The sequence below is a fragment of the Camelus bactrianus genome, chromosome 18, assembly GCF_048773025.1.
Source record: "Camelus bactrianus isolate YW-2024 breed Bactrian camel chromosome 18, ASM4877302v1, whole genome shotgun sequence".
In the NCBI taxonomy this organism is placed as follows: domain Eukaryota; kingdom Metazoa; phylum Chordata; class Mammalia; order Artiodactyla; family Camelidae; genus Camelus; species Camelus bactrianus.
Genome location: NC_133556.1, coordinates 33384079 through 33409694, shown reverse-complemented (window position 1 = coordinate 33409694; position 25616 = coordinate 33384079). Strand labels below are relative to the sequence as shown.

The 25616-nt window shown below is 46.4% G+C and overlaps 1 protein-coding gene across 1 annotated transcript; it reads left to right on the top strand.

Annotated features, from left to right (window-relative positions):
• Positions 1 to 1712: 1712 nt before the first annotated feature.
• Positions 1713 to 25351, top strand: LOC141573830 (glutamate receptor ionotropic, NMDA 2A-like). Its single transcript, XM_074345411.1, has 3 exons — positions 1713 to 1899; positions 3357 to 3788; positions 25265 to 25351. Exons 2-3 carry the CDS (start codon positions 3375 to 3377, stop codon positions 25349 to 25351), a joined length of 501 nt encoding a protein of 166 aa, XP_074201512.1. The 5' UTR covers positions 1713 to 1899; positions 3357 to 3374.
• The last annotated feature ends 265 nt before the right edge of the window (positions 25352 to 25616 follow it).

Sequence of the window (25616 nt, the reverse complement as noted above, 5' to 3'; positions counted from 1 at the left end):
TTAAAAGTGGCAGCCTCAGGACGACTTTATGATATAACTTAGAAAACAAAAAAGAAGCAAGTGGAGGATGTAGAGATGGTTTTAGTTTTAGGATTCTGGCTCCCTGAGATCAGAGGAGTGGGTTCCTGTTCGGGGGTGGCGAGGCACAGGGAGAAGCATTGGAGCAGATTCTGTGGGGTGTGTGTGTATATGTGTGTCTGCGCGCCTGTGCGTGGAGGGGGGATTGCTGTACCCAGCGCGAGGCACTGGGGGAGGAGGAAGCGGTAGCTGAGATCTGAATAATTGATTCCTCAGCCGCACCAGACGCCCAGGAGCGGGAGCGGGCGGAGAGCGTGGTTTCAGCACGACGGACAGCGGCGAGCGCCGCCGCAGGCGCCCCTGCCTCTAGCCAGCCACCTATCCTGGCCTTATCGCCGCCGTGCGCTCCGGGAGCCTGTGGCCGCGCTCTGCGCCGCCGCCGAGGGACTGCGGGGTCTGCCTTAGCCCGCCGCTGGGGAGGGTGGCTGCGGACGGGAGACTCTTTCGCTCGCCGGAGCTCCAAGCCTTTACGGTTTTCGCGGGGGCTGCTGCGTCTCGCCGACTGAGAACAAGTCCCCAAGTTGCAGTGGGGGCGCCCCTGGCTTCCTCCTCCTCTTCCTCCGAGGCGACCGCAGCAGAAGCACGCCTGGGGAGCCCGATTTGGCCAGAGCTGCGAATCAGGGTGGCCAGGAGCTCTCAGGACTCCCGCCGGAAAGTGGGGAGCTGAACGCCAGGCGCGGAGCTGGCCCCGCAGCTAAGGGCTAGAGGGAGCTGCCTTCCCCCGCCCGCGCCTCTCTCGGCCGGGGACCGCGGGGATCCCCGGCCACACGCGCGCGCGCGCTCCCACATTCAATCACACACTCGCCCTCACACACACACCAGCCCGGAGCCTGGGCTGCGGAGAGGACTCCTGGGCGCTCTCAGAGGATCGGGCAGCTGCTGTCCGGAGTGGGGCAGGAAGCCGAGCTCAGGCTCTCGGAGGGAGGCGCCGAGGGCTTAGCCGGGGCATGGGGCCGGGTGAGCGCTGAGAGTCGCGGCCGCAGCCATCAGCCCTGGAGATGACCAGGGGCGGCCACTGCTGAGAACTATGTGGAGAGAGGCTGCGGTGAGTGCTGGCACGGGACGCTGGGTCTGGGCGGCCCCTTTGGGAAGAGGACGGTGGGAGGCCTTGATAAGAGGGGGCGACAGGACCGCAAGAGGATCCTTGCGTGGGAAAGATCGCACCTCCCTCGGGGATCCGGGACCGCGGGAGCCGGAGTCCTTCCCTCCCCCTCTCCTCCTGCCGGCACATCGCAAACTCAGCCAGCACCCCCACTCAACCCCCATTCCCTCCTCTTTCTCTCCCTACCCGCCTTGCTCAGCAGCTCCTGGCCGCACAACTCCCAGCAGCCGGCGCCAGGGAGGTGGCAGGGGGTGAGAGTGGAGGTGCCCTGTTAGCTTCTCGAGGGTGGCCAACGTGGGGCTCCGGTTCTCTTGTGCTACCCGAAGTGGAGCTCTCCATTTCGGCCTCAGGGTCTTAGGATCCCAGCTGGGGGCGTCTTGAGCACGGAGCTTCAGCTCCCCGTCTCCGGTCGAGCCCCCTGTGCGCACAGAGGGGCTGTGAGCACTGCAGACTGCAGTCTGTCCCCCCGTACTCCACCCCCCGCCGGTGGGCTGATCCTGCCTCTCCATCTCTTCTCCGCCCTCGTAGAGCCCTGCTGCAGAGCCTCCGGCTGGGATAGCCGCCCCCCGTGGGGGCGATGCGGACAGCGCGGGACAGCCAGGGGAGCGCGCGGGGGCCGCAGCATGCGGGAACCCGCTAAACCCGGTGGCTGCTGAGGCGGCCGAGATGCTCGTGCGCGCAGCGCGCCCCACTGCATCCTCGACCTTCTCCGGCTACAGGTACGTCCCAGCGGAAGACCTGGGCTCGGCGGGCCGGGCAGAAGGAAGACTCGACTAGAGGGAGAGCGGGAGAAGGATCAGGGGAGAGAGGGAGAAATAGAGCGGGAGAGGGAGCACCGCTGGCGAGGTGCGGGAGGAGCACCAGGGGGCGCTGCGGCTCCGCGCTCCGTGATGCTCAGCCGAAGAGTGCCGAGGCCCGTGCGAGTTCTCCTCAACTTCCCCGGGCTCCAGCAGCGCCCGGCCGGAGGGGCGCGCGCCTGTGCACGCGTGCACGACTGTGCCCGTATTTGCAGGCAGGCACTGCTGTGTACCTGGCGCGATACGTGTGTGCACCGCCCGAGGACGTGTGCAGACTCCGGATGGCCGTGGGCTCCCCTACTGCGGCCTGCAGATGTGCGCAGAAATGCGTGCGTGCCTGTGAGGGTGTGCAGCCCGCTGCCCACGTGCACCTAAGACTTGGTAACAGAACCTGAAGGAAAGGCTGGGATGGATGGGTGGGGGTGCTGTACATTTCACGTCGGTCGGAGGGTTTCTAGGGAGCCAACTGTCCCCTGCCCCACACCCTTGTGCACATTCTTCGCCAGCTCCCACGCGCCGGCCCCCGGGGGAACCTGCCTCCTCTCCGGAATTCTGCATTGCACACGGCGAGCGTCAGAGATTGTGTGTATGTGTGTGTCTGTGTGTGTGTGTACGCTCGCGTGTAAGGGGTGGATCCTAGGGCTGCCTGCAGTTGAGTGAAAATCGCTTTATGGCCCCTTTGCGCAAGGTGGGGCGAACCCTAAGTTCTCCCAGGCACCCTAGATCCTGGGGCGCACAAGCGAGCGTCCTTACTCCCATGCGTTTGGGATGTACCCTGCAGGAGAGGTGCGGGGTCTGCAGCCCGTGCCGGTGCCGAGTGGAGTCAGGTGGGTGCTGAACCCCGCGGTTTCGCAGAGGGCGGGGTCAGTCAACTCGCTTAGAGCGGGAGTAGAGATGCAGAGTCGCTCTGTCGCCTCCGCACGCCCGTGACTGTTTTGCAGTTTGCTCCCTGCGAACAGGGGGCGGGGTCAGTAACTTGGTCCGCACTAGCCCGGGTGGGAGCCGGGTGGGTGGAGGGTTTGTTCCGCGCCTATGCTCAGGGGCAGTGGTCCAAAGCTAACTTGGGGGATGCGGTGGGAGGTGTGGTGAGAGTCGGAGATGGAGAGGAGGCTGAAGACCGGGGATGAGGAGGCTGAATGCGAAGATGGTTTGGGGGACAGGGATGGAGAATTAGCGCGGATTGGAGTTGGAGATAGAGTTGGAGATGGGTCGAGAGTTGTGGATGGCGTCGGGCATGGGGAATGGAGTTAGTGACTCCAGCAGCTCTCGCTGGGAGTGGGTTCTGTACCTGGCTCCTAGAGCAACGGGCTGGGTCGGTAATCCCTTTCGTCTAGAACTCTTGCACACAGCAGCCCTGACTCTTCTTCTTCACCTTGCAGGGACCGTAAGTGGCGACTATGGGCAGACTGGGCTATTGGACCTTGCTGGTGCTGCCGGCCCTTCTGGTCTGGCGCGGTCCGACGCAGAGCGCGGCGGCGGAGAAGGGCCCACCGGCGCTGAACATCGCCGTCCTGCTGGGTCACAGCCACGACGTGACCGAGCGCGAACTGCGAAACCTGTGGGGTCCCGAGCAGGCGGCGGGGCTGCCCATGGACGTGAACGTGGTAGCGCTGCTGATGAACCGCACGGACCCCAAGAGCCTCATCACGCACGTGTGTGACCTCATGTCAGGGGCCCGCATCCACGGCCTGGTGTTTGGGGACGACACCGATCAGGAGGCCGTGGCCCAGATGCTGGATTTTATCTCTTCACAGACTTTCATCCCCATCCTGGGCATCCACGGGGGCGCATCTATGATCATGGCTGACAAGGTAAGGCCGGGAGATGGTGGGCAGCCGCGACCGAGCCAACGACAATCATATGGCGGCCACAGCAATCTTTGGGAGCCTCTGGCTTCTGTCTTGATCTGAAAAGGGGTAGTGGCCACTGACCCAAGTGAGAACCAGGTCCTGCCTCTCCAACCTAGAATTGAATGGAAATGCTTTTTGCTTTGGTTCTGAAAAGCGGGGTACTCGAGGCACCTTGGTGTGCCTGGAAGAACTCAGGAAATGAAAAGTATGATGGGGTGAGTGGTAGTGGAATGCTTGGAGATTTCCAAGTAGTGCACAGAGGAGAGCCTGGGGGACTTGAATAAGGCTTATACTCCTATAATGTCAATTTTACCTGCTTGTTTTGTGAAAAATGTCCATTTTCCCCCTACCGTGGTAAGCAACTAAAATGATTTCTAAAAGATCAAATGTGGGGATGTTGTGGAATAAAATGCAAAGTTTTTAGGTGAACCCCAAAAGGGCAGAAAAATGTCATACTTCTGCAGACTCTCTACGGTTATGGGGAGCGAGGTGGAAAGTTTGAGAAGCCCTGGGCCAGAGGCACGTGCAGCTGTGCTTCTCTAGGGGAGTGGCTGTGAGTGGAGAGAAATGACTGCAGACCCAGAGCATCAGGGGCCTGGTGTTTTCCTACATGTTCCTTGGGAGGGACTGATAAGGGCTGCAAGGCCCTCAGGTGCAAGGGTTGGCTCCCAAGGATGGGTTTTGATACTGAAGTTAGAGGCAGTCAGAATGAAGGAAGGTGTGTCCAAGTTTCTTGCTTAGAATGACGGGGGGGGGGGGTGTCTTACTATGGACCAGCTTAGAGTGTTGATTTGGAGAGGGTTGGGGGAGAGATTTGAAGATTTGAGTGAGATGTCATGAGTGCCTGGTTTGAGAATTGTGCAGAAGTGGAGGTCGGAAAGAAAAAGCAAAGTGAAGAATGAGAAAAAGGGAAGGATTGGTGTTGCAGGGCACTGTGGCTCGATCTAAGCCCCAGGAAGGGATTGGAGGGGTGAGGAAGGGAAGGGAAGCGTGAATGCACTTGTGTGCTGTGGTCCCCAGCCCTGAGACCTTCTTGGAGTGTGTTCCTTAGATAGCAGGAGACATCCTAATGGAGCGAGCAGACATTTGTCATAGCACTTTCCTTCTGACGTTCTCAAAGCACTTTTACATTTATCAAATCAGAGTCTGCTTCTGCCTCAGCAATTCCCACCAGCTCCTTTGGGAACCGTATTAATTCTTTCAGGTCTCCTGGGCTGCAGCACATTCAGCTGAAGTACACAACGGATGCAGTATCTTATTAAACATTCATTTTAAGTGGTTTGCAGCCTAGCAGAATTCCTATGTGTGGCTGAGCATTTTCCCAGCCCCCTCTCAGTTTTGAGGGGCTTCCTTCTGGGATGAAAAAAGTAGGGAACAGCCATGTCTTGCCACTGATGTATGGCTATTTCAGAACTGAGAATGGCCTTAAGAGTCTACTACAGCATCCTGTAACTTTCAGATGAAGGGCCGGGGGCATAGGGCAGTTAAGACTCAGCCAAGACCACATGGTGTGTGAGGGAACTAGACCTCTGGTTTTCTGGTTCTCTGATTTCTGATGAAGGCATGGAGAAGGAGAATAGCAGCCTTTTTTTTTTTTTTTTTTTTTTCCTACAGGGTTTTAGAGTATGACTTTGGGACCTAAAAATTGCCACCAATTCCTTCTCCCTTCTGAAGTTTTGATGGAAGGAGTAGCTAGCACACACAAAAACAGCCATATTGTAAGTGCAAATTCTGAATTGACTAGGGCCCAGCACAATCAGTGGAGAAATCTGGTAAAAACTGGAGTGAGGCTTAGGCTGAGAGATCTCAGTTGGCGAGTATGGGGCTTAGAGTCTTACCTGACTTACCCACCTGATTGTAGGCAAAGAAGCAGGAACAGAAGTGGGTCCCCATAGTTGAACACCCCCTTGATAGGCAGTGACCCTGCTCCTCCCTTGATGCGGGTGTTAGAAAGGGAGTTTTGTGAAGTCCAGGGGATATGGGCAGAAGCATCTTCCTCTCCTAGCGCATGAAACTGCCTTATGGGGATTGGACAAAAGTGTGACTCCACTTAAGAGTAAAGAAGAAAAAGGGAGTCAGGAAATGGCAAAAGAAAAATGAGAAAGGATATTTTCAGAGGAGTCAAGATGCAAGAGAGATTTAAGAGGGCACAGAGAGGAGAGGAATGAAAGTATCTGTTGGCTCAAAAATGGTGAAGGAAACTGGATACTCCTCATTGTTGTCAGGATTTTCAAGTTGGTCCTTATGGCAGGGAATCAAAGAAGTCAGTGGGATAATATTGGGGTATGTGTTGGGTCCCATGTGTGGGCTGTGCAGATGATGTTGAGAGGAAGTGGGTTAAAGGGTGATATTTTGAGAAACCTGGTCATGTTAAAAAAGGAAGGAGAGTGTCTGAGATGTGAGCAGCCCTTCCTTCCACTAGTGACACATCGAGCTGGCTGGTGCTTTTTGCCACCTATTTCTTGTGGGGCTCAAGGCTGAGTGCAGTTTGTGTGGCTGTGAAGAAGCAGTTGTGGGCATTGCCTAAAACTCCGACTTGTTTGGTTGGGTGTGCCAGTGGGGTTATGGCCACAAAACCTGAATCTCCCTAAGCCTATAAGATCTCTCTGTGCCCACCTAAGATGATGCTCATTTGGTAAAGCTCAGAACATATTGCCTGCACTTCTAAATTGGTAGCATGATAGGTCCCTGTGGATGAGTGGTAGTTAATTTGAGTATCAGTTAAATTGAACCCTTTCCCCCTATTTTTTGCTTTTTCCTAAGTCTACTTGACCCTTGGGGAAAAAAAAAGAACAAAGCTTCGTAATAACTGAAATATGCTACGTGGCAGATATTTGTGGTTTACTTTGATTCACAGTGGAGAGATATTAATATTTGCTTCCATCAGTGGGTGGTCTTGAAATATAATTAATTTAGACGTGAAAATGATGCCTGATGTAGATAAAGTTCTAATCTTGGTTTACCGTTTTGATCCCATCCAAGTGAAATGCACTCTGGTTTTAATAACAGCCCCTGGTGAATCAAGCGTGAGCACTAGACCTTTACGTTTTTGCTCAACCTGCTCACTCCCCCCTCCCTTTCCCCCGCTTATTCCTAACTTCTCCGTGGGGGGAAAAGGTAAGGCTTACATTTTAGGTACATCTAGCCATGTGGGTTACTAGGTGGGTTTTGCTTTATGTATTATCTCTATGAATACCTCCTCTCCTCTACTGGAGTGTAAGTTCCTTGAGGGCAGATTTTAAGTGTTTATGTGTATATGCATATTTGAAATAATGATATTCCTCCTTCACAATTTATAAAAATAATGTCTTTTCATTGTAGAGCACTTAGAAAATGTATTGAAGTTTAAAGAAATCAATAAAACCCTCCCTTTAAATCTTGTCACTGGAGTAACCACTGTGGACACTGGGGTCTATTTCGCTCTAAGCTCCGTGTGTTTAGTTACAGGTTTAGGATTGTACTGTATATATGGCTTTGTTTATTGTACTTTGCATTCTGTGGGCTTTCTTAGAAGATACAGGCTTTTCTTAATTCTAGAAAAATCTCAGCCATTGTCTATTGGATGCTTCCCCTCCAACATTCTCTCTTTTCTCTCAAAATGTAGTTTCTTAATCAATTCTCCATGTATCTTAAACGTTTTTAAAAGTTCTCTCTCTATGCTATGTTTATGCTACATTTCCTCAATTCTGCATTCCACTGAACCAGCTCTTTTCATTTATGTCTGGTCTATTATTCTGCCTATCTGTTGAGTTTTAAATTTCAACAAATTTCACTTTATTTCTGAGATACGTAATTGGTTCCTTTTCATACCTTCCTGCTTTTTCTTGTTTTATAAAAACTCTTCTCGCTTTGTGGTTGTAAATCCCTTCTCTGTACCTTCGAGGATTTAAAAAAAAAAAAACTTATTATGACGCCCTTCTCCGAGTGTTCTAGTATCTTTGTTTCTTCCAGTATGAATTCTTCCATTTTGTAGAATCTGATCGTTGGATGGCCTCATATGGTCTCTAATTTTTGTGTGTGAACTTATTTTCAAGGCAATTTTATGGTTTCTTCTGCCCTATATCTGTAAAGGGTGTGTGCTTTTAAACCACAGCTCCGTCAACCGCTCAGCTCAGAGCTCTCTTTCTACTCCATGTAGTCTGTGGTGCAGGCTCCGGTCCCAGTCTCATGCAGGTGACTTCATTTTGGCCCCTTGACACATACAGAGGCATCCTTTTGGCTGTGACTCAAGGTGCAGATGTTACGTTCCCATTCACAGCTAGCAGCGTGGTTCTGGGTCCAGTTCTGCCCCTTATTCCCTAGGTTAGGACCTCTGCCCATGGCTCATACCAGGCTCATTCCCCCGTGGTCTTTGATTCCTACTTGAAATTGTGGCGTCCCATCTTTTGATCCATTTATTGTTAGGGAGTCCCCTCTATTTCTGATCTGTAATTCTCTTTTCTTATTTCTAAGCACTACTATGTAAATTTTAAAACACCTAAGATTTATCTATAGAGTCTATGTCTTAGGAGCAGAAAAGGGAGGCTGCTGAATGTGTTCACTCTGATTTTGACCCAGTTATAGTTCACAACCTGCTTTTATTTTTTTCAAACTTGATTATGTATTCTTGGAATTTCCCCTTATCATTAAACAGACCTCTCTAACATGATTTTAAATGGCTGCAGAATATTCTGTTTGTATCACAATTATTTGAACTAGTCTTTTTTTTTTTTTTCAACTTTAGTAAAGTTAATTTCTGGTCTACATATGTAGCACCTTGCACTGACCTTGCCCTTTGCATTTGTTTCTTGGTAAATATTTGTTGACTGAATGAATCAAGTCATTGGTTTCGATGCCAGCTTACTGCAGTTCCCGGAAGAACTTACCACACTGTGGGGCAGGGCTTTCCATGCAGTGTTTGTTCCTAAATGCTGACTGATTTCATAGGTGTGTGCCAAGTCTTCTCTTCTCTCTAGTGGGCCGATAATTACCAGCCATCCTGGGGATTAACAGAAATTGGGGGATGTGGCACTGCTGAGTAACAACTCATCTGCAGGAGGTGGGAGCTTGTGCTCTTGTAACCTGGCAGCTGCGGAGTTTGGATGTGAGTGACAGGCCCTCCCATTAAACACAGAAAGCTCATGGAAAGGGCAGACACACACATCAGAATGTTGGTGGAGCCCACTCAGTTCCTACCATAAAGGCATTAGGTAGCTCCTGGGAGAGTGAGGAGGCCTATCTTTAGTCTCTTCCATGAGGCATGTCAGATGCAGTCATCCCCTCCTCCTCACATCAGTCATCTGAGAGCAACAGGCGTCACTGGAGAGATTAATTAATTTTCCAAATGGCCCTCAGGGGTCACTGGCGATCACTTGGACACTAGATAGATGTGGTCTGATGGGGTTAGGGGTGGGGTTCATCTCTTTTGTAGCCTCAGATGGAAAATGCTTCTATAGGTAGGGTAAGGGGGAGAGAAAGAGACAAAATAAAAGAGAGAAAGAGAGAGGGGAAAATCCCGGGTTTGTAACAGAGAGTTAGTGGCTTCTGATAAGGCTATCATGAAAAGGAGAGGTTATAATGTTATTAACTAGTGTGTTTGGTTTGTTCTGCACTTTCCCTAATTATTTAAATTTGAATTAGTTGCCAACATTTTAAAGTTAAGCCCTGTCATATTAAAAAAAAAAAAATCCAAATTTCATGCTTCTTTGGAAAAACCAGAAGGCCTGGTAACCCTGGACCTACTTCTCCCCGTGGTGACAGTTGACTGGAGATGAAGAGAGCCCCTCCTCACTTAGGGCAGGGCTCTTCCTTCCTTCTGGCTCCAGCTTGCCCACCTCACTCATCTATGTTACAGACTTGGTCCTGAAGACCCTGGGGTTTGACACCCCGATGCAGGCAAAGAAAATAGCTGGTCTTTGTTAAGAGAGCCTTTCCTGGGCATTCTTCTTCTCCCCCAGGGCTGCTCCTTGGCAGGTAGCAAATTTGGGGTGTGCATGCAGCCGTGCTGCTACGTTCACAGCTATCATCATCACTAATCTACTGTAGCATTTTGTCCTTTTTGGCCACAGGCCTTAAACCCTTCTAAACACAGTCCTCCAGGAAGCCCTCACCAACCAACTGGAGCCACTAGCAACCAGCTCAAGTCAGAAAATCTCAGAATACCTTTGGACAAAGAATCTGAGGACCTAAATTCCATTTCCAAATCGTGGTGTGACCTCGAGAAAGGCCCTGCAGCTTTCTCAACCTCAGCTTCTCCCTCTGCGAAATGAGAGTCTGGGGTGATATTATCTCTTAAGGCCCTTTCCAGCTCTGAAAATTGTATTACCTTCAAGAAAAGATGGGCAAGAAGCACACAAAAATGTGAGCGGTGGTTATCTTTTGGTGGTAGATTCATGGCTATTTTCATCTTTTAAGAAATGTCATTACAGCATGGTTAATAAGTTGGACCTTGAATTAGAATGTCTGGGCTTAAATTCAGGTGCCATCATTTACCAGCTGGGTGATCATGGGGACATTCCTTAATGTCTCTGAGGCTCAGTGTCTTCATCTTTAAAATGGGGACAATAATAGTACCTGCTTTGCAGAGTTGTGAGATTTAAATGAGATGGTGGACATAAAGCTCAGAGCTTAGCTCATACTAAACACTGTTGTTAATTGTATTTATATTTTGTGGTTTTTATTTTTCTCCAAAGTACATGTACTTTTTAATAACCAATATAATTATATTATAATATTATTATAATAACCTGAAGGGTGATGTGCTGATATGAGGGTATCCCCTGCAAAAGATTGGGAACGAATCTCACAGAACTCTTAGAACTAGAGAGTCCAACATGAAATGATTTTTATTTTCTTAACTGGGACAACCAGAAGCTTCCTTTGAGTTCTTAGGACTTGCTATGAGCTTTATCCTGGCAAACTGAAGATTAAATGTGGCCAGTGTGAAACTGACTGGAGGAGGAGATTGTCTCAGTGACCTTTACTGTAAATAATTCCTCTGAAAGGAACATATATTTGCACCAGGCTTAAGGCTTTAGGGTGTGGACACGTATATTTTCTCATTTTCTCTCTGCCAGGGAGTAAGTGGCTCTGAGATATGAAATCCAAGGACCCTGGCAGTCCCGAAGATATTTGATTAAAGAATCCTTGTGATCATATTCTTTTGCTCTTATTTTATTATCTTTTCAAGTTAATGACTGTGAATCCAGTTGGTTTAGAGAAGGGGCTTAAATTCAAGAGGAACTATATAGATTTTGATGTTAATAATCTGGTTGCCTTAACTGAAATGATTAAGATGTTGGATGATGGAATTAAAATTCAAAGCTGTCTTTCCAGATTGAAATGCTGAACCCATACTTTGGACTGCACTGACCTGTGTAGGAGGAATGTACACTCCTGCAGGAAGGGGGAGATGGGGCTTTCCAGCTCACTCGAGGCTGATTTTTGCAAGGGTCACTAAACGGTGGACTGCCTACTGAATCTGGCTCATAGTTGTGTTAGTATTTGATTTTACCAGCATAGTATTTTAAAATGCTTGATTTTTAATGTCTTCGTATGAGGCACACATTTTCAAGTTCACTGTGCCCTCCTTGCTCCCTGTTACCTCACATCTAGCCAGATTCACGTATTTATGTTAACTGCATGGCCTTTGTAAGCATTTGAAATTGTGATCCTCAGTCACAGGGTTTCTGTTTATTTGTTCATTTGTTTTGCATTGACCAGATGCTCAGCCCATCCCAAGGAGTGGTAGGGCTTTTCAAAAAGTAAAGGCCACATTTCTAGAAATATAATGTTCAAATTAAGAGAGATGATGGTTCTATTATACCGTTTCTGTTGTTAGGAGTGTCTTCAGCTCCAAGTAACAGAATATTTGAGCAATGGTGGCTTAAACCATTAAGATGTTTAGTTTTATTGTTTAACAAGGAGCCCCAGGTCTGGTTTAGTGTCTCAGTAATCCAGTAAGGGCTCAGGTCTTTTCCATTCTTCTACTTTGCCTTGCTTGGCTGCTGGTTCATTGTGGTCACAAGATGGCTGCTTCTGTTCCAGCCATCACATCTTCACATGCCAGCATTCAAAAAAGGAAGAAAAGGGAGAGAAAAGAAGTTTTCTTCTAGGCCCTCTATCCTTTCAGTAGAGCAGACTTCCTCTTACATTTCATTGGCCAGAACTGGGTCATGTGTCACCCCTTGAATGTCACTGATAGAGACTAATAATCAAGATTCTTCTCCAAGAATGGATAATTGCCACTGGAGCAAAATTTGCTTCTGTTAGCAAAGGTGTAGGAGCAGTGGTTACCTGGTACCCCTGATCATGTCTCCAGCAACACTGACACTGTTCATTATCTGTAGACTTGACTTAGTTCTGGGGATTAATATTTGAAGATGACTGTTGAAAATCTTCAGTATATCCAGAGGAAGAGCCTCCAGGATCATGTAGTATCTAAATGATATATGATAAGAGTCTCAGAAGAAATGTTTAGGAAAGTTCAGCCTGGAGAAATCTCAGAGAGGATAGGAGAGATGTGTTCAAATACTTCATAGGCTCTTAATTTTTTGTTGTTTTTCTGAGGACAGAACTGAGGCAAGAGGATAAAATTATAAGATTATTATGAGGAATAAGCATTGGCAGTTAGGTCTCTAATAGAAGACTGTGATGTTTCATAGAATAATGTGTCTGTTGACCCGACTGAGCCAAGAGTGACTGCCCATCTGTCAGGATTGCGTAGAGTTGGATTCACATTGGCAAGACTGGATTGGGTCACCTCTGAGGTCCTTTCTAACTCCGAGACTCTACACTTCTCAGATCCTTGAATTTTTTTTAAATCCCCAAGTCCTGGCACTTTAGGCCCTTGGATTTGGCTGAAAACCAACATCCTCACTTTCTGTAAGTGTGTGAGTAATTCAGTATAAATTTGCCTGGCATGGGGGAGGAATTTATGATCCCTGCATCACCACCTCAGATCCCCAAAGAACTTTACATCATCCTAAAGGGTAGACGATATTTGAAAAGCAGAAAACCTACGTATATATCAACTCACACACACATATATAAATATGAGCATAAGTAGGTCAGCCGGTGTCATATTTACTAGTGGAAATGTTTTTGTCTAAGAAGCACATCTTCCGAAGACGATGTTTAGAATAATTGCCAGCGATTTCCGAAAAGGAAGTTTCTGCAGTTGCACCCAGTTCATCTTAATGACATTAAAGTCCACTGATGTTTTGCACATATTACTGTAGTCATGCTTTTTTTAAACCTGAAAGAGATATAGCTGGTCCCCTCTCTGACTTTTCGGTTGTCAAATTACCCTTTTTTGTCTGTTGTACTCCCCTGTGTTTTGAACATTTGCTTATGGCAGACACTGGTCTGGCTACTGTTCCATTGTTAATCCGCTTCCTCCGTTTTCCCTTCACGTCTCCCAAGGAAAAGACACAACCCCAGATTCCTTCCAAATGCTTTGTCTTCCCATTCAAAAATTACAATTTCCCGTGTGATGGAAATGGATATGTTTTCTTTCTAATTATTCATTTATTATTAATAGGTACTCATGTGCAGAGTAAAAAAAATGCAAATAATACAGTGCAGCATTCAGAGAAAGAATATTTGCTTAATTAATGCATGGCTGATCCTCAGTTGCCTGCTTCTCTCCATGGAGGTGACCGTGTTACCTATTCAAAGAGGAAGAATGTTAATTGGAATGGCAGTTTGTTTCCCTTTTTAATTTTTGTTGAAGTTGGTATGTTACAAAGATCTTTTCTTCTTTTAAATCCTACTGACTTGAAAGAGGTTAATCATTTTCCATTGGTCCCCAACTGGGCTTGTTTTCCCCAAACAAAATAAAAACTCACGCTCGGATGTTAGGTGACTGCTGAAAATCACTGGCACTCGGAGCTAGGCCCACATCTCACCTAAGGAATTTAAGATAATGTGAGGTGGTTGGGGGAGGGGTGGTCATGATCACTTTATATGCTAACAAGGGTGATGGACCCTCCCTAAAGGGATGCATATTCATGAGCATGCATTCAATATTATGTGAAATTTCAGGGGCACACAGACCCTCTGAAACCCATTAATAGGCTCTTTGGAATGAATTTACTTACTGGTTTATGAATATGTTCATGCTTCAAACATTTTTTTGAGTCTGTACCCTGGGCCCAAATGTTCTGTAGATATATCTATGATCAAATTGTTGGCTTCAGTGTAACCCAGAATCTAACTGGAGGAGACTTGCAGTTGAAGCCTGACAGTTGAGATAGTTTGGGGGCTGTGAAATTTGGAGAAAGGCACCTCTTTCAGAAGTCTGAGGGTAGAGGATTTGTCAGGGAAGATGCCCTAGAGGGCAGGGATCTAGAGTCAAATTCGAGAACTCCTGATCCAGAAGAAGCTGACCCTTCCACGTGGCCAAGGATGAGCCTCAGGGTGGAGGAGGCTGCTTCCCTCCTCTCAGCATGTTCCTCAAGGATGCCAGGCCCCAGCGATGCTTTCATAGCTCCTGGATTTTCCTCTGGACAGCAGTTCTCATGGTCAAAACATTGAGCTTTTTGCCAGTTTCTATCCTGTTGTCACAAATGACCAAATGCCTCCTGCTTTATCTTGTCTCTTCCACACTAGGAGATTCTTGTCAAGGAATAGTGAGTGGCATTTGAAATCCATATTGTCGTGTACATCTGTAGTCCTAGGGCTGAAAAGAAAAAAACCACATCTTATTTTTTAGTGTTGGTTGATTTGGGTAAACAGAGCCAGAACCATGGGAAGAGGGTGTGGAGCTGTAGAAAATGACATGCCTGCTATGGCTCGCAGCCATGGCTTCCACCAGTGGGATTTTCAAAATGGCAGGTCTGGGTGAAGACCTGAGCTTTATGGTCAAATTGCACTTTAGTTAACTGCCACTGGTTTTCCCCGTGCTTAATTGGTACTTTTCTTTTCTTCTGTATTTACTCTTTTTTTTTTTATTACAGCATAATTGACATTATGTTAATTTTAGATGTACAATGTCATGATCTGATATTTGTGTATATTGCAAAATGAGGACCACAATAACTCCAGTTAACATTTGTCACCACACATGGTTTTTTCCTTGTAAAACTGTTCACTGAGGTGTTTGTAATAGCAACAAATATGAAGAGATCTAAATTATCACGTAAATCATGATGTGTCCGTAGAATGGAAAATGTAGTAGATAAAAATGCTTATAAATGATTTGCCGTGCTAATTACATGATGCAATGTTAGGTAAATTAAAAACAATGTATGAAATTACATAATCAATATGTATTTTACACGTGTTTTTGTATATAAATATAGAAAAAAGGACCAGAAGGATAGATACCAAAATGTTAATAATAGCTGTTTGTGGATGATGCGATCAAAGTTGATTTTAATTTTCTTTATACTTCTCTGAATCTCACAAATCCTCTGCATTCATTAGATTACTTTTATATTAGCTGTGGTTATTTATTTATTTTTTAAACAATCCTTTACTGCTACTAATTGGTTTCCAGAAAGACTAAACCACTAGACATTTCCAATAGCAATGGTAAAATACCTCTGTTGTCTAACTCTGGCCAGCACTTGAAACAGATTTTTTCTAATTGGCTCTATGGAAATGTTATCTCATTGTTTTAATTTGCATCTCTTTTATGGCACCTGCTGTGGAATATATTTTAATTTAGTCAGATCACTCTTTTATATTCCCTAGGTGCTGCACATCTTAACCTCTTTGATATTTCTCACTGTGCAAATGGAAAAACCTCAGAGAATGATGGATTCCAGTATAAAGTACAGCGAAATAATTTAAATTTCTAAAAAATAATAAATATTTTGAAGCCTGGCAGGGAGTTCTATGATTATTCATTCTTAGTCATCAGGCACTGCTCAACCGTTGTGTCTGTATCAGTGTTGTTTCAAGAATTGCTGTAAAATGTAAAATTTCCCAGCAGAAACTCACTTTGTGGGACTTGACGATTCTGATTCGCCAGGAGGTGAGGTACAGAACCGCGTCCTAGTGGGCCGGGGCTGTGCCCTTGTCCCAGGCTTTGTGGTGAACGGTGGGGATGCAAAGCCATAGTTTATTCCTTTCTCTAGAAAAGCCAAGGCAGAGTGAGGATGTGAGGATGACTGCCTTGCATATAAAGGGGATGCTGCACGGGTGGCCGAGAAGCACTGTTCCCTGTTTCCATGGCAGGGGTGGGGGCAGTGAGATGAATTTTAAATGAAAGTAAGAGGGATGTAGGGTTGATATTAACAGTTGTGGGGGATTTTCAAAATATTTAACCACTAGCCCGGCATGATCATTTTGTGGACTGAATGGCTGCATCCCTGCCAGAGTCTTGTGTTGAAACCTAACCTGCGTTGTGATGGTATGTGGGGGTGCAGACTTCAGGAGGTGATCAGGTCATAAGGACGGAGCCCCCATAAATGGGATTAGTGCCCTTATAAAAGAGCGCCCAGAGAGATCCCTTGCCCCTTTTGCCATGTGATGGTACAGGGAGAAGAGTTCCATCTGTGAACCAGGAAGCAGGTCCCCACCAGACCCTGAATCTGCTGATGACTTGATCTTGGACTTCCAGCCTCCAGAACTGTGGGGAATAAATACCTGTTGTTTATAAGCCACCCAGTCTCTGGTATGTTGTTAGAGCAGCCCAAAAGGACTAAGAGAATTAGCAATTAGTCAGAGCAGATACCCCCTTCATAAGACCCTGGCACTCCTGTTGTGTTGGGCATTAGTCCTCTAGTGGCTGATTATGAGAAGGTTTATGTGTGTGTGTGTGTGTGCGCGCGCGGGCTGGGGGTGGTGGTGGTTCCTGAAGGAGGGGCTGAATGGCAGAGGGACTTGAAGTCACTGAAGATCGTGGAATCAAAACCCAGGCTTTTCAGTATTTTAATAACCAGCTCGATTGTACCCATATAGATCAGCTGGATGTCAGACGAGAGTATTAGTGAGCTCTCTATGTCTTATATAGCAAAGCATGTGCAGTGGTTTTCCAGAACAGGAAAGAGGATGCTGTCTCTCCTCTGCTGAATGTCAGCTGTGCCCTGAAATGGGGAGGTGAGGCTGAAGACAGTTCCAAGCTCCCTCTCCTAAAATACAGAATAGAAATATGCTTTCTTCTACTTGTACCTCTGAGCCCAGTGTTTTTGCCTTCTCCCCTGTGAGTGAGTTCTCCACCTGTGCTCCACAAGCATGCCTCCCTCCCGTGATAAGCGGCAGGCTTGGGAGCTGAAGCCAGCTGCAGCCTCCACTGCCCCCTACCCCTCCAGAAGCTCCTGGTCTTCCAGAGCAAGCTCTTCCCAGGCAACTCCTATTTTTCACTGGCATTGAATGTAAGGGTCTGTTTCAGTCTCTGATTTTGAGGTGTGATGTGGTTGCTTGCCGAGTCATAAAAATATTCTTGTAACCTGCTGGAACTACTCCACAGCCTAAATGAGCTTGGTTAGAGATCAACTTTCAAAAGATGGCCATGGATAGACCTTGGTGAGACCGCGTACTTGGTTTGCACGTAGAGTCTGTGGCTTTCCTCCCACCTCTAGAATGGGGAATGCCCCTTCCCCATGCTGGTGCATAGAGGTTTTCAATTTTTTTTTTTCAGTGTATTTCTTTTTCTTTTTCTTTTTTAATTGAAGTGTAGTCGATTTACAATGTTGTGTTAGTTTTGGTGTACAGTGTAGTGATTCAGTTTTACATATGTGTGTATGTAAGTATTCCTTTTCCGATTCTTTTTCATTATAGGCTAGTACAAGATATTGAATGTAGTTACCTGTGCTATACAGAGGTTTTCAAATTCTGATGGTTTCCAGGGAGAAGAGGCATGTCTCTGGCTTCATCAGAGGGTAGGAGGAACCTGGGACATTTTGGAGTTTATTGTTTGAGAGTGTTACTGGCTCAGTTGTGGTCCCCCTAAAAGCCATATGTTGAAGTCCTAATCCCCTCAGTGCCTCAGAATGTGACTGTATTTGGAGATGGGGTCTTCAGAGAGGTAAGGTAAAATGAGGTCCTAATTTAGGTTAAAATGAGGTTGTAATACAAGGTGACTGGTGTCCTTATAAGAAGGGGAGATTAGGATACTGACACAACAGAGAGAAGACCACGTGAAGACACAGGAAGAAAGACAGCCATCTGCAAGGCAAGGAGGAAAGTCTCAGAGGGAACCAACCCTGCTGACACCTCGGTCTCAGACTTGTAGCCTCCAGAATTGTGGGAAAATAAGTTTTTCATGGTAAAGCCACCCAGGCTGTGACACTTTACTTTGGTAGCGTTAGCAAACCAATACAAAGAGGTTGGGTGGTGCTTTAAGCTTAATTCCAAGCCTTCTTAGTGCTCTAATTTACTCCCCAGTTGGGAGGGAGTTCGGATGCTCCAGCTCAGAATGCAGACCCCCGTCTTCTCTAACACTGACTTTGTTCTTCTCGTAGTAGGGTTTCTGCTCTGGCCACGGGGTTCCTCCATTGAGGAACCCAGTCCTTGTCTTGGAATCCTTCCTAGAACACTTCTAGGACTTAAGCATTTCCTAACTATTTTTACACAACAACCTTAGGGAGTGTGGTAGACAGAATAAAGGCCCCTCTGCAAAGATGTCATAATCCCTGAAATCCGTGGATACGTTAACTTTTATGGCAGAAGGGACTTTGCAAGTATGATTAAGTTAAGGATCTTCAAATGGGGATATTTTTCTGGATTATCTGGGGGGGGGTCCAACATAATTAGAAGGATCCTTATACAAGTGAGACTGGGTGGGGGTGGTTAGAATGAGAGGAGATCGGACGACAGAAGCAGAGGTTGGAGTCATTTCCTTTGAAGGTGGAGGCAGAGCCATGAGCCAAGGAACGCAGGCAGCCTTTAGCATTTGGGAAAGGCCAGGAAACAGATCCTGCTCTACAGCCTCCAGAAGGAACACAGCTCTATTAACACCTTGATTTCAGTCCAGTTCAGAGATTCATTTCAGACTTTGGGCCTCTAGAGCTATAAGAGAACAAATCTGTGTTGCTTTATACCACTAAGTTTGTGGGGATTTGTTGCAGCAGCCATAGGAAACCAGTCTGGTAAACGAGCACTGGAGGACAGGCTGTGCCCCAAGTGGCCTTCTCTCTCTGCTTTATCTTAGAAATTCATGCAGGGGATGCAGCCCGTCTCATAATGTAACTATGATGGTATTAAGGCTAAAATCATTTTAAGATGACTTGTCAGATAGATGTGTCAATTTTTCCTGTCACCAAGGAGTCAAGAGAAAATGATGCTCTAGGAAATTCTACCGTATTTATTCTCTGCACGTGTGTACTGCTGGGCCATGCAAGCCTCTGTTTGAGAATCCTGGGAGAGTGTCTGCTTAGAATCCAGAAAACTCAAAACCTGGCTCCTCAACTTACTAACTCTGTGTCCTTGGACAGGTCACTTAACCATCCTAAGCTTCAACTTCTTTATCTATAAAATGGATTAATAGTATTATCAATCCTTCAGGGTTGTTCTGAAGATCAGTAATTATCTATGAAAAGTGTATAGCACCTTGCGTGGTAAGGCAGAACATGCTATGCTAACACTAATATATTTTACATGTTAACACTGCTCATTCTCACAATAGCATGATGAGGTAGGTCTCATTATCATCCCCATTTTACAGATGAAGAAACTGAGGCCTGGAGAACTTAAGGCATGTGTCTGAATTCAAACAGGTGGTAAGTGGTAGAGCCAGGATTTGAACCCAGTTCTAATTTGGCTCTTGGGCAGGGTTTCTCATCCTTGGCACAGCTGACATGTTGACTGCATAATCCTTTGTTGCAGGGGCTGTTCTGTGCATTGTAGGACGTTTAGCAGCATCCCTGGCCACTAAATTCTAGGAGCAGCCCTGCAGCCCCAGTTGTGATGACCCAAGATGTCTCCAGACCTGCTAAATGCTCCCTGGTCTTGAACCCTGGCTCTGGGTTTTGAGGTCTGATCCTTGTGCAATACCATCTACACAGTAGGTGCTTAATAATGTTTTCATTGCACTTTGGGCCCTACGTTTTACAAAACCTTCAAAGCTCTGAATAGACAAGTGTCAGTTGATGTTCCTGCCTCTTTATCAAACCAGCATCCAGTGGAGTCTGTTCTCCTGTTTGGGGGCTGGTGTCAAGCCCGAGCAGAACTTTGTGTGCGAGGCTGTTAATACATTTCGTTGGCTTCCCTGGCAGCTGAGGAGTGCTGTGGCAGATTGAGTAAGGGCACCGAGCAGATTGCACAAGGCACAGGCACTTGTGCACATAGGAGCTTAATATTCTTTTGAGAGAGATGATTCATGTAGCTCACACATGGCCTTACGGGGAGTTGTCTGAACAGTTAATATGCCTCCACCAAATTCTTCATGAACAGAGTTTGCCCGTCACTCTTGGACCTAGATGGGAAAAAAAAAAAAAAAGAGTAAAGAAATTCAGGATACTTGGGGAAGAGAAAGAGGAAGAACAAATTAATAGTGAGCTTTCTGTTTATTTGAGCATTTCTCCAAAATAACATCAATATCAAGTTTTATCTCGCAAATGAATCTATTAACTTCCAAGGTTGATTTGGGTTAGGGCAATTGTTTGGAAGAATTCATTAAGGGAGCTAAAATCGCTGGTTCCACTGCACGTAGGAAAGGTTCTGTCCTCTGACTGTACCTCTGCCTCCAAGCAGGGGTATCAGAAATGTGAGTTGTCAGCCACACAGCTATGGCGTGTGGTCTAGACCATCCATGCTGTGGTATGTATCAGTACTGTATTCCCTTTTACGTCTGGATAATATTCCATTGTGGAGAAACAGACTTTGTTTATCCATTCATCCACTGATGGACATTTGTGTTGTTTCCACCTTTTGATTATTCTGAGTAGTGCTGCCATGAACATTTGTGTACACATTTTTTGTTGTTGAATACCTGTTTTCAATTCTTTTGGGTGTATACTCAACAGATTGCTGGGTCATATGATAATGCTACTAAAGACTGACCTTTTTTCCCACAGTGCTTTTCTTTACATTTTAAAAGGAAATACATTTTAAGAGGAAATGCTATATCACTACCAAAAATAGAAACCAGTTTCCTTTGCCATAAATAGATGACAACAGCAAACTAAGAAACCAACAAAATCACACACACACACACACACAACACTTAAAAATAAAAAAGAGGAAACACAGCAGTGCTATTAAATATAACTGGGTGCTATTTCCTGCTAAGGTTTAGCATGTTACAGTCTCTCTAAAAAGGACATTAGAAAGTGTTAGAAAGGCGTGAAGACCTATTAGCGCCAAAATGAGACTTTCTCATCAACTAATTAGAAGGACTGACAGAGAATCAGGGCTTTATCCTGTGTGCTATAATGTTACTTCGTGCCTGGTCTGTGTAAGACAAAACTATCTCTGCTACCACATCTGGTCCTCTGGTTCTGTCCATTCCTTAACTACCTGACTCTAGGTGACCTCCTTCCTTTCTCTGTCACTGGGTCCCAATCCCCGTTCACTTGGACTCTGACTCCAGTCTTCCTGCCCATGTGCTCACCGTCAGCCACAGCTTCCACCACCAAAGGGGAGCTTTGAGCATACTCGTTTCCACTCTTGAAGCTTTGGTGATAATTGCCATCATTTCCAGGGTAAAGTTTAAACCCTTAGCCAGGCACCCAAGAATCATGGCAATCTGCTCCCAGCCACCTTCCAGCTCTTTCTGTCTCCCTTACTGTCCCCATCAGGTGAATTCAAGAGCTGCCTCTTTCTTCCACATTCCCCATAGACTCTGTCCCTGAGTTCTACCCTCCCTCCTCCGTCTCCCACCTGTGTTGGTCTTCACCTTGGTTGATGTACTTCTCAGGGTTTTTAATGAAGATCAAGTGAAACAGGGTATAGGGAAACCCTGAAAACTCTAAAAAGAAAAGCAAACTCAAAACAGGTCTCTGCTAGCCCTGCTTTGTCTTCAGTCCTTTGAGTTTTGAATGTCAAGGTGCCTTTTCCAGTCTCAGGTTTGAAGCAGTGGCCTTCCCCTGCCTCCTATGCTCTCAATACTTTTCATGCCGCGCGACAGACAGAATGGCCTCCCACGACTGAACTTACTCCTCTTCTTTATCCGTGCTATAGCCATTTTCATCTTCCCGCACCCCTCTTCCCCTCGGTGCCTGGTGTGTGTGGTTTGAAAGAGCAAATCTGTGTCTACCTGCCCGAGAAGCTGTCTTGACATTGTAGACAGGGGTGAAGAAAGCTGTAGCTGCACTGGCTCCATCAAACATAACTTTCTTTCCTTATTTTTCTTCTCCTATTAGTTGCATCTTTGAATACTATTCCTCTAATAGGAAGTGACAGTTTAATTGTTTGGGTTTTAAAAAATTTATACTCTGCTACACAGCTGACCACACGTGATAAGGTAGGCAGTTCAGCCTCGTGGCGTGATCCCTTCCCTCTTGTTCTTTGCATCAGAAGATTTGGGTGGAGCCACAAAACAGCTAATGCCATGAGTGGCAAGAGTGCTGAAAATCACTGTAGGGGACTGGAGCTTCCTTTGGGAGCAAGGAGACAGGTGTGTGTGTGCAGAGGCAGGAAAGCTGACAGTTCTCTTGGCCTCGAGGCTAAGCTATCCCTTTTATTGTCCAGGGTCCCTTCTACCACTTACAATGGGTTTTCTTCATGATTGTTCACTCTCTTGAAATCTTTTGAGCCTTTGGAAAGTTGGTACCTTAGACACCCAACATCATAATCATTGATGGCATCAAAGTCACATTATTGAACACAGTAATCGACAGAGACCATAAAAGGGGTGTATTTAACTCAAGCCATCAAGCAGATGTGGAAGATGAGGCTCAGAGAGGCTCAAGGACTTGCTGAGCCTCCTCCCTGACTCCTTGTCCATAGATGTCCTGGCTCATTGGATGTTGATTACTGGTGCTGTTGAAAGGACCAACAAGGGCATCCTTTTTCTGTGATGGAGGATCCTCGATGCAGACTTGTCACTCACACTACAGTGCTTTCATATGAAATGTAAACTACTGGCCATACAAGTCCTCTTACCCTGATTTCTGACCTCTGGCCACCTCTCCAACCTCCAGCTTCCATTCTCTCTCCTCTTTTCAATTTCCTCTAGTCCTGTATTTCCCAAAGAGAGTTTGGAGGAATACTAGTCCTGGGAGGTGTTCTCTCCAGAGAAGAGTTTAAGCCAAAATAAGTTTAGAAGATGCTGAACGTCAGGAAACTCTCGGATATTTACAACACAAGGCTTCGAGAAGTCCTGCACTAGAGAACTCTTTTCAACTGTGTTTAAATTGTTTCCTAAATTGATTCAATCGCGAAACCCCCCCTTTTTTTTTTTTTATACAATGCTTGTTCTTGTTGGCTTGATAAAATATAACAAAAAACATTGCCCTGGTTGTTTCAATATACATTTGCTGGTCCTTTCCCAGGCTGCTGCCCTGCCTCCCTCTGGGACCCTTTGAAACTCATCTCAGAAGTCACGCCCTCTGGGAAAACTTGCACCGCTGCCCTGCCCAGGATTAGGTGCCTTTCCTGTGCTCTTGCAGCGCCTGCATTCTGAAGCTGAGGATATTTTTGTTGAGAATAGGAACTGTTTGTACCTATTTCTATTCACGTGTTCAATGAGTCATTCCATAAATATGTATTGTACTTCCTGTGTCCAGGCATACTGTTGAAGGCACTGGGGATTCTAGGTGAACAGAACAAGTCCTTGCCTTCATAAAGCTTACATTCAAGGGGGTGGGGACAGAATATGAACTTGTGACAAATATATAATGTTAGATTGGGGTATGTGCTAAGATAGAAGCAGGACAAAGAGACTGAAAGTGAAAGGACATGCCCTTTCTTAGACATGGGGTTTTCAGAAAAGCTGCATCAGCTAGGATGGGTTAGGTTGTGCTGCAGAAACAATAGCCCCTGTATCTTAATGGCTTATAACAGTGGAGGCTCATGTCTCATTCATGCAATGTACCCATCCATGGGTCAGCTAGGAGCCCTGTTCCACATCCTTTCACTTGGGGACTCAGGTGAACAAGGCTTGGGCCACATGGGGAAGAAGGGGTGTGATGAGTCATGCACTGGCTCTTCAAGGCTTCAGCATACATTTGATTGGCTACAACTAACTCAAGGGGAGAGGGACATGCTCTCCTGCCTTGTGCCTGGAAAAAGAGGGCACTGGAGTAGTTGACGGACAGCATTAATGCATACACAGAAACTTCCCTCTGATGCGAGGATGCATGAGCAGACACCTCAACGAGAGAGAGGAAAGGAGCCATGAGGGTAGGGGGGAAAGGCATTCTGGGTGGAGGAAACAGCATGTGCAAAGACCGTTCAGCACTCAGCACAGTTTGGCATCAAACAGGTGACCAGGCAATGTTTGTTGAATGAATATCTTGAATTCCAGGACATTGTGCACTCGTGAGATCTTTCTGTTCCAGTCGTCTAAGTGGTAGATTCAGGTGAGTGCACATTTGTAGGAATAGAACATATTTAACCGGCCCACATGAGGGTTGTTTGATATTGGAGTCCCTTGGTCAAAGAGCTTCAGGTCAGTTTACTGACCTTATCTGTGGCTACATATTTTATTTTGACCTGTCCTTTGATTGAGGGCCTTTCCCTCAAGGATCTTACGTTCCAGCCATGAAACAAGATAGAAACAAGTAAAGTCACTCTAGCTATATAATGTTAATAAAATTCATATAAAGAGGAAAACGAGTGTTTATTCATGTGTATACCTGATGGCTTTATCATACTTGAAATGACTTTATCACTGTCCTGACTCCCTGGTACACTCCAAGAAGGCAGGGATGTGTCTATCTCCTTTACTGAATATCCCCAGCACCTAGAATAGTGCCTGGCAAGTAATGGGTGACCAATACATCTAATACTTGTGGACTGGTTGGCAGAGGAAAAGGAAGGCTATGCATTTTTTAGAGTTTGGCTGTGGAGAGAGTTCTGACTTCAGCACCACTGCCTGTCAGGAAGGTGACATGGATTTAACTAGAGGAAGACTGGGTAAAGACAATGATGAACTGAACACCCAGCCAAGAAGGATGATAAAGCTAGAGAACAGTTAGCTGAGACCACAGGGAAATGAATCAGATCAGAGTGAGTGCTGGTGGGGAGGAAGAACAGGCTTGATGGATGAGTAGGATTTCAATTGTGGAGCTGGGGGAAAGATTGCCACATGGGATCCATGGCGTTTAACCATAATTATGTCCATATTAAATGCTAACTTTGGCAAAAATAAGCAATTTGCCTGGGCTTATCCAGCCGGAGAGAACAGCATGAATAAAGACGTAGGCGGCCAAGTACATGGTGTGTGTGGGGAACCATATGTAGATGGTATGGTTGGAGCATGGGGTGTTTGCATTTTAACCCTAACTCTTCTTGACTTGATGCTAATTTGGGGCAAATGAAAATGGCACTCACCGCATTCTTGGATCTTCCAGGTATCTTGAATTTCCCGTAACGGCTTGCTCATTCCTGTGCTCCTTCCTGCTCAGACCGCCACTGGACCAGCTTCCCTGGTGGCCACCACTGGGGACACGTCTGACGTGGGCTGGCGGGAGCACACTGGCTCCTTCTCATGATGAGTGACAAGTCCAGCATCCCTGCTGGCACAATGCTAAGTCAGCAGAAGGTCCTGAGTGTGCAGGCTCAGCATTTATCTCCCTGCTGGGTTGAATAGATGTCTCACCTGCAGCTGCCTCAAGAAAGGCTGCAGTGTCTGATGAGAAGGGTTGAGGGTCAGTAGAGGCTGGGCTGTCTCAGTGACTTTGAGGGCTCTGCTAGTTCATCTGTTTGTTTTTAACAGGTTGGTATTTCCACCTGCAGAACCTTTAATGACTTGAACAG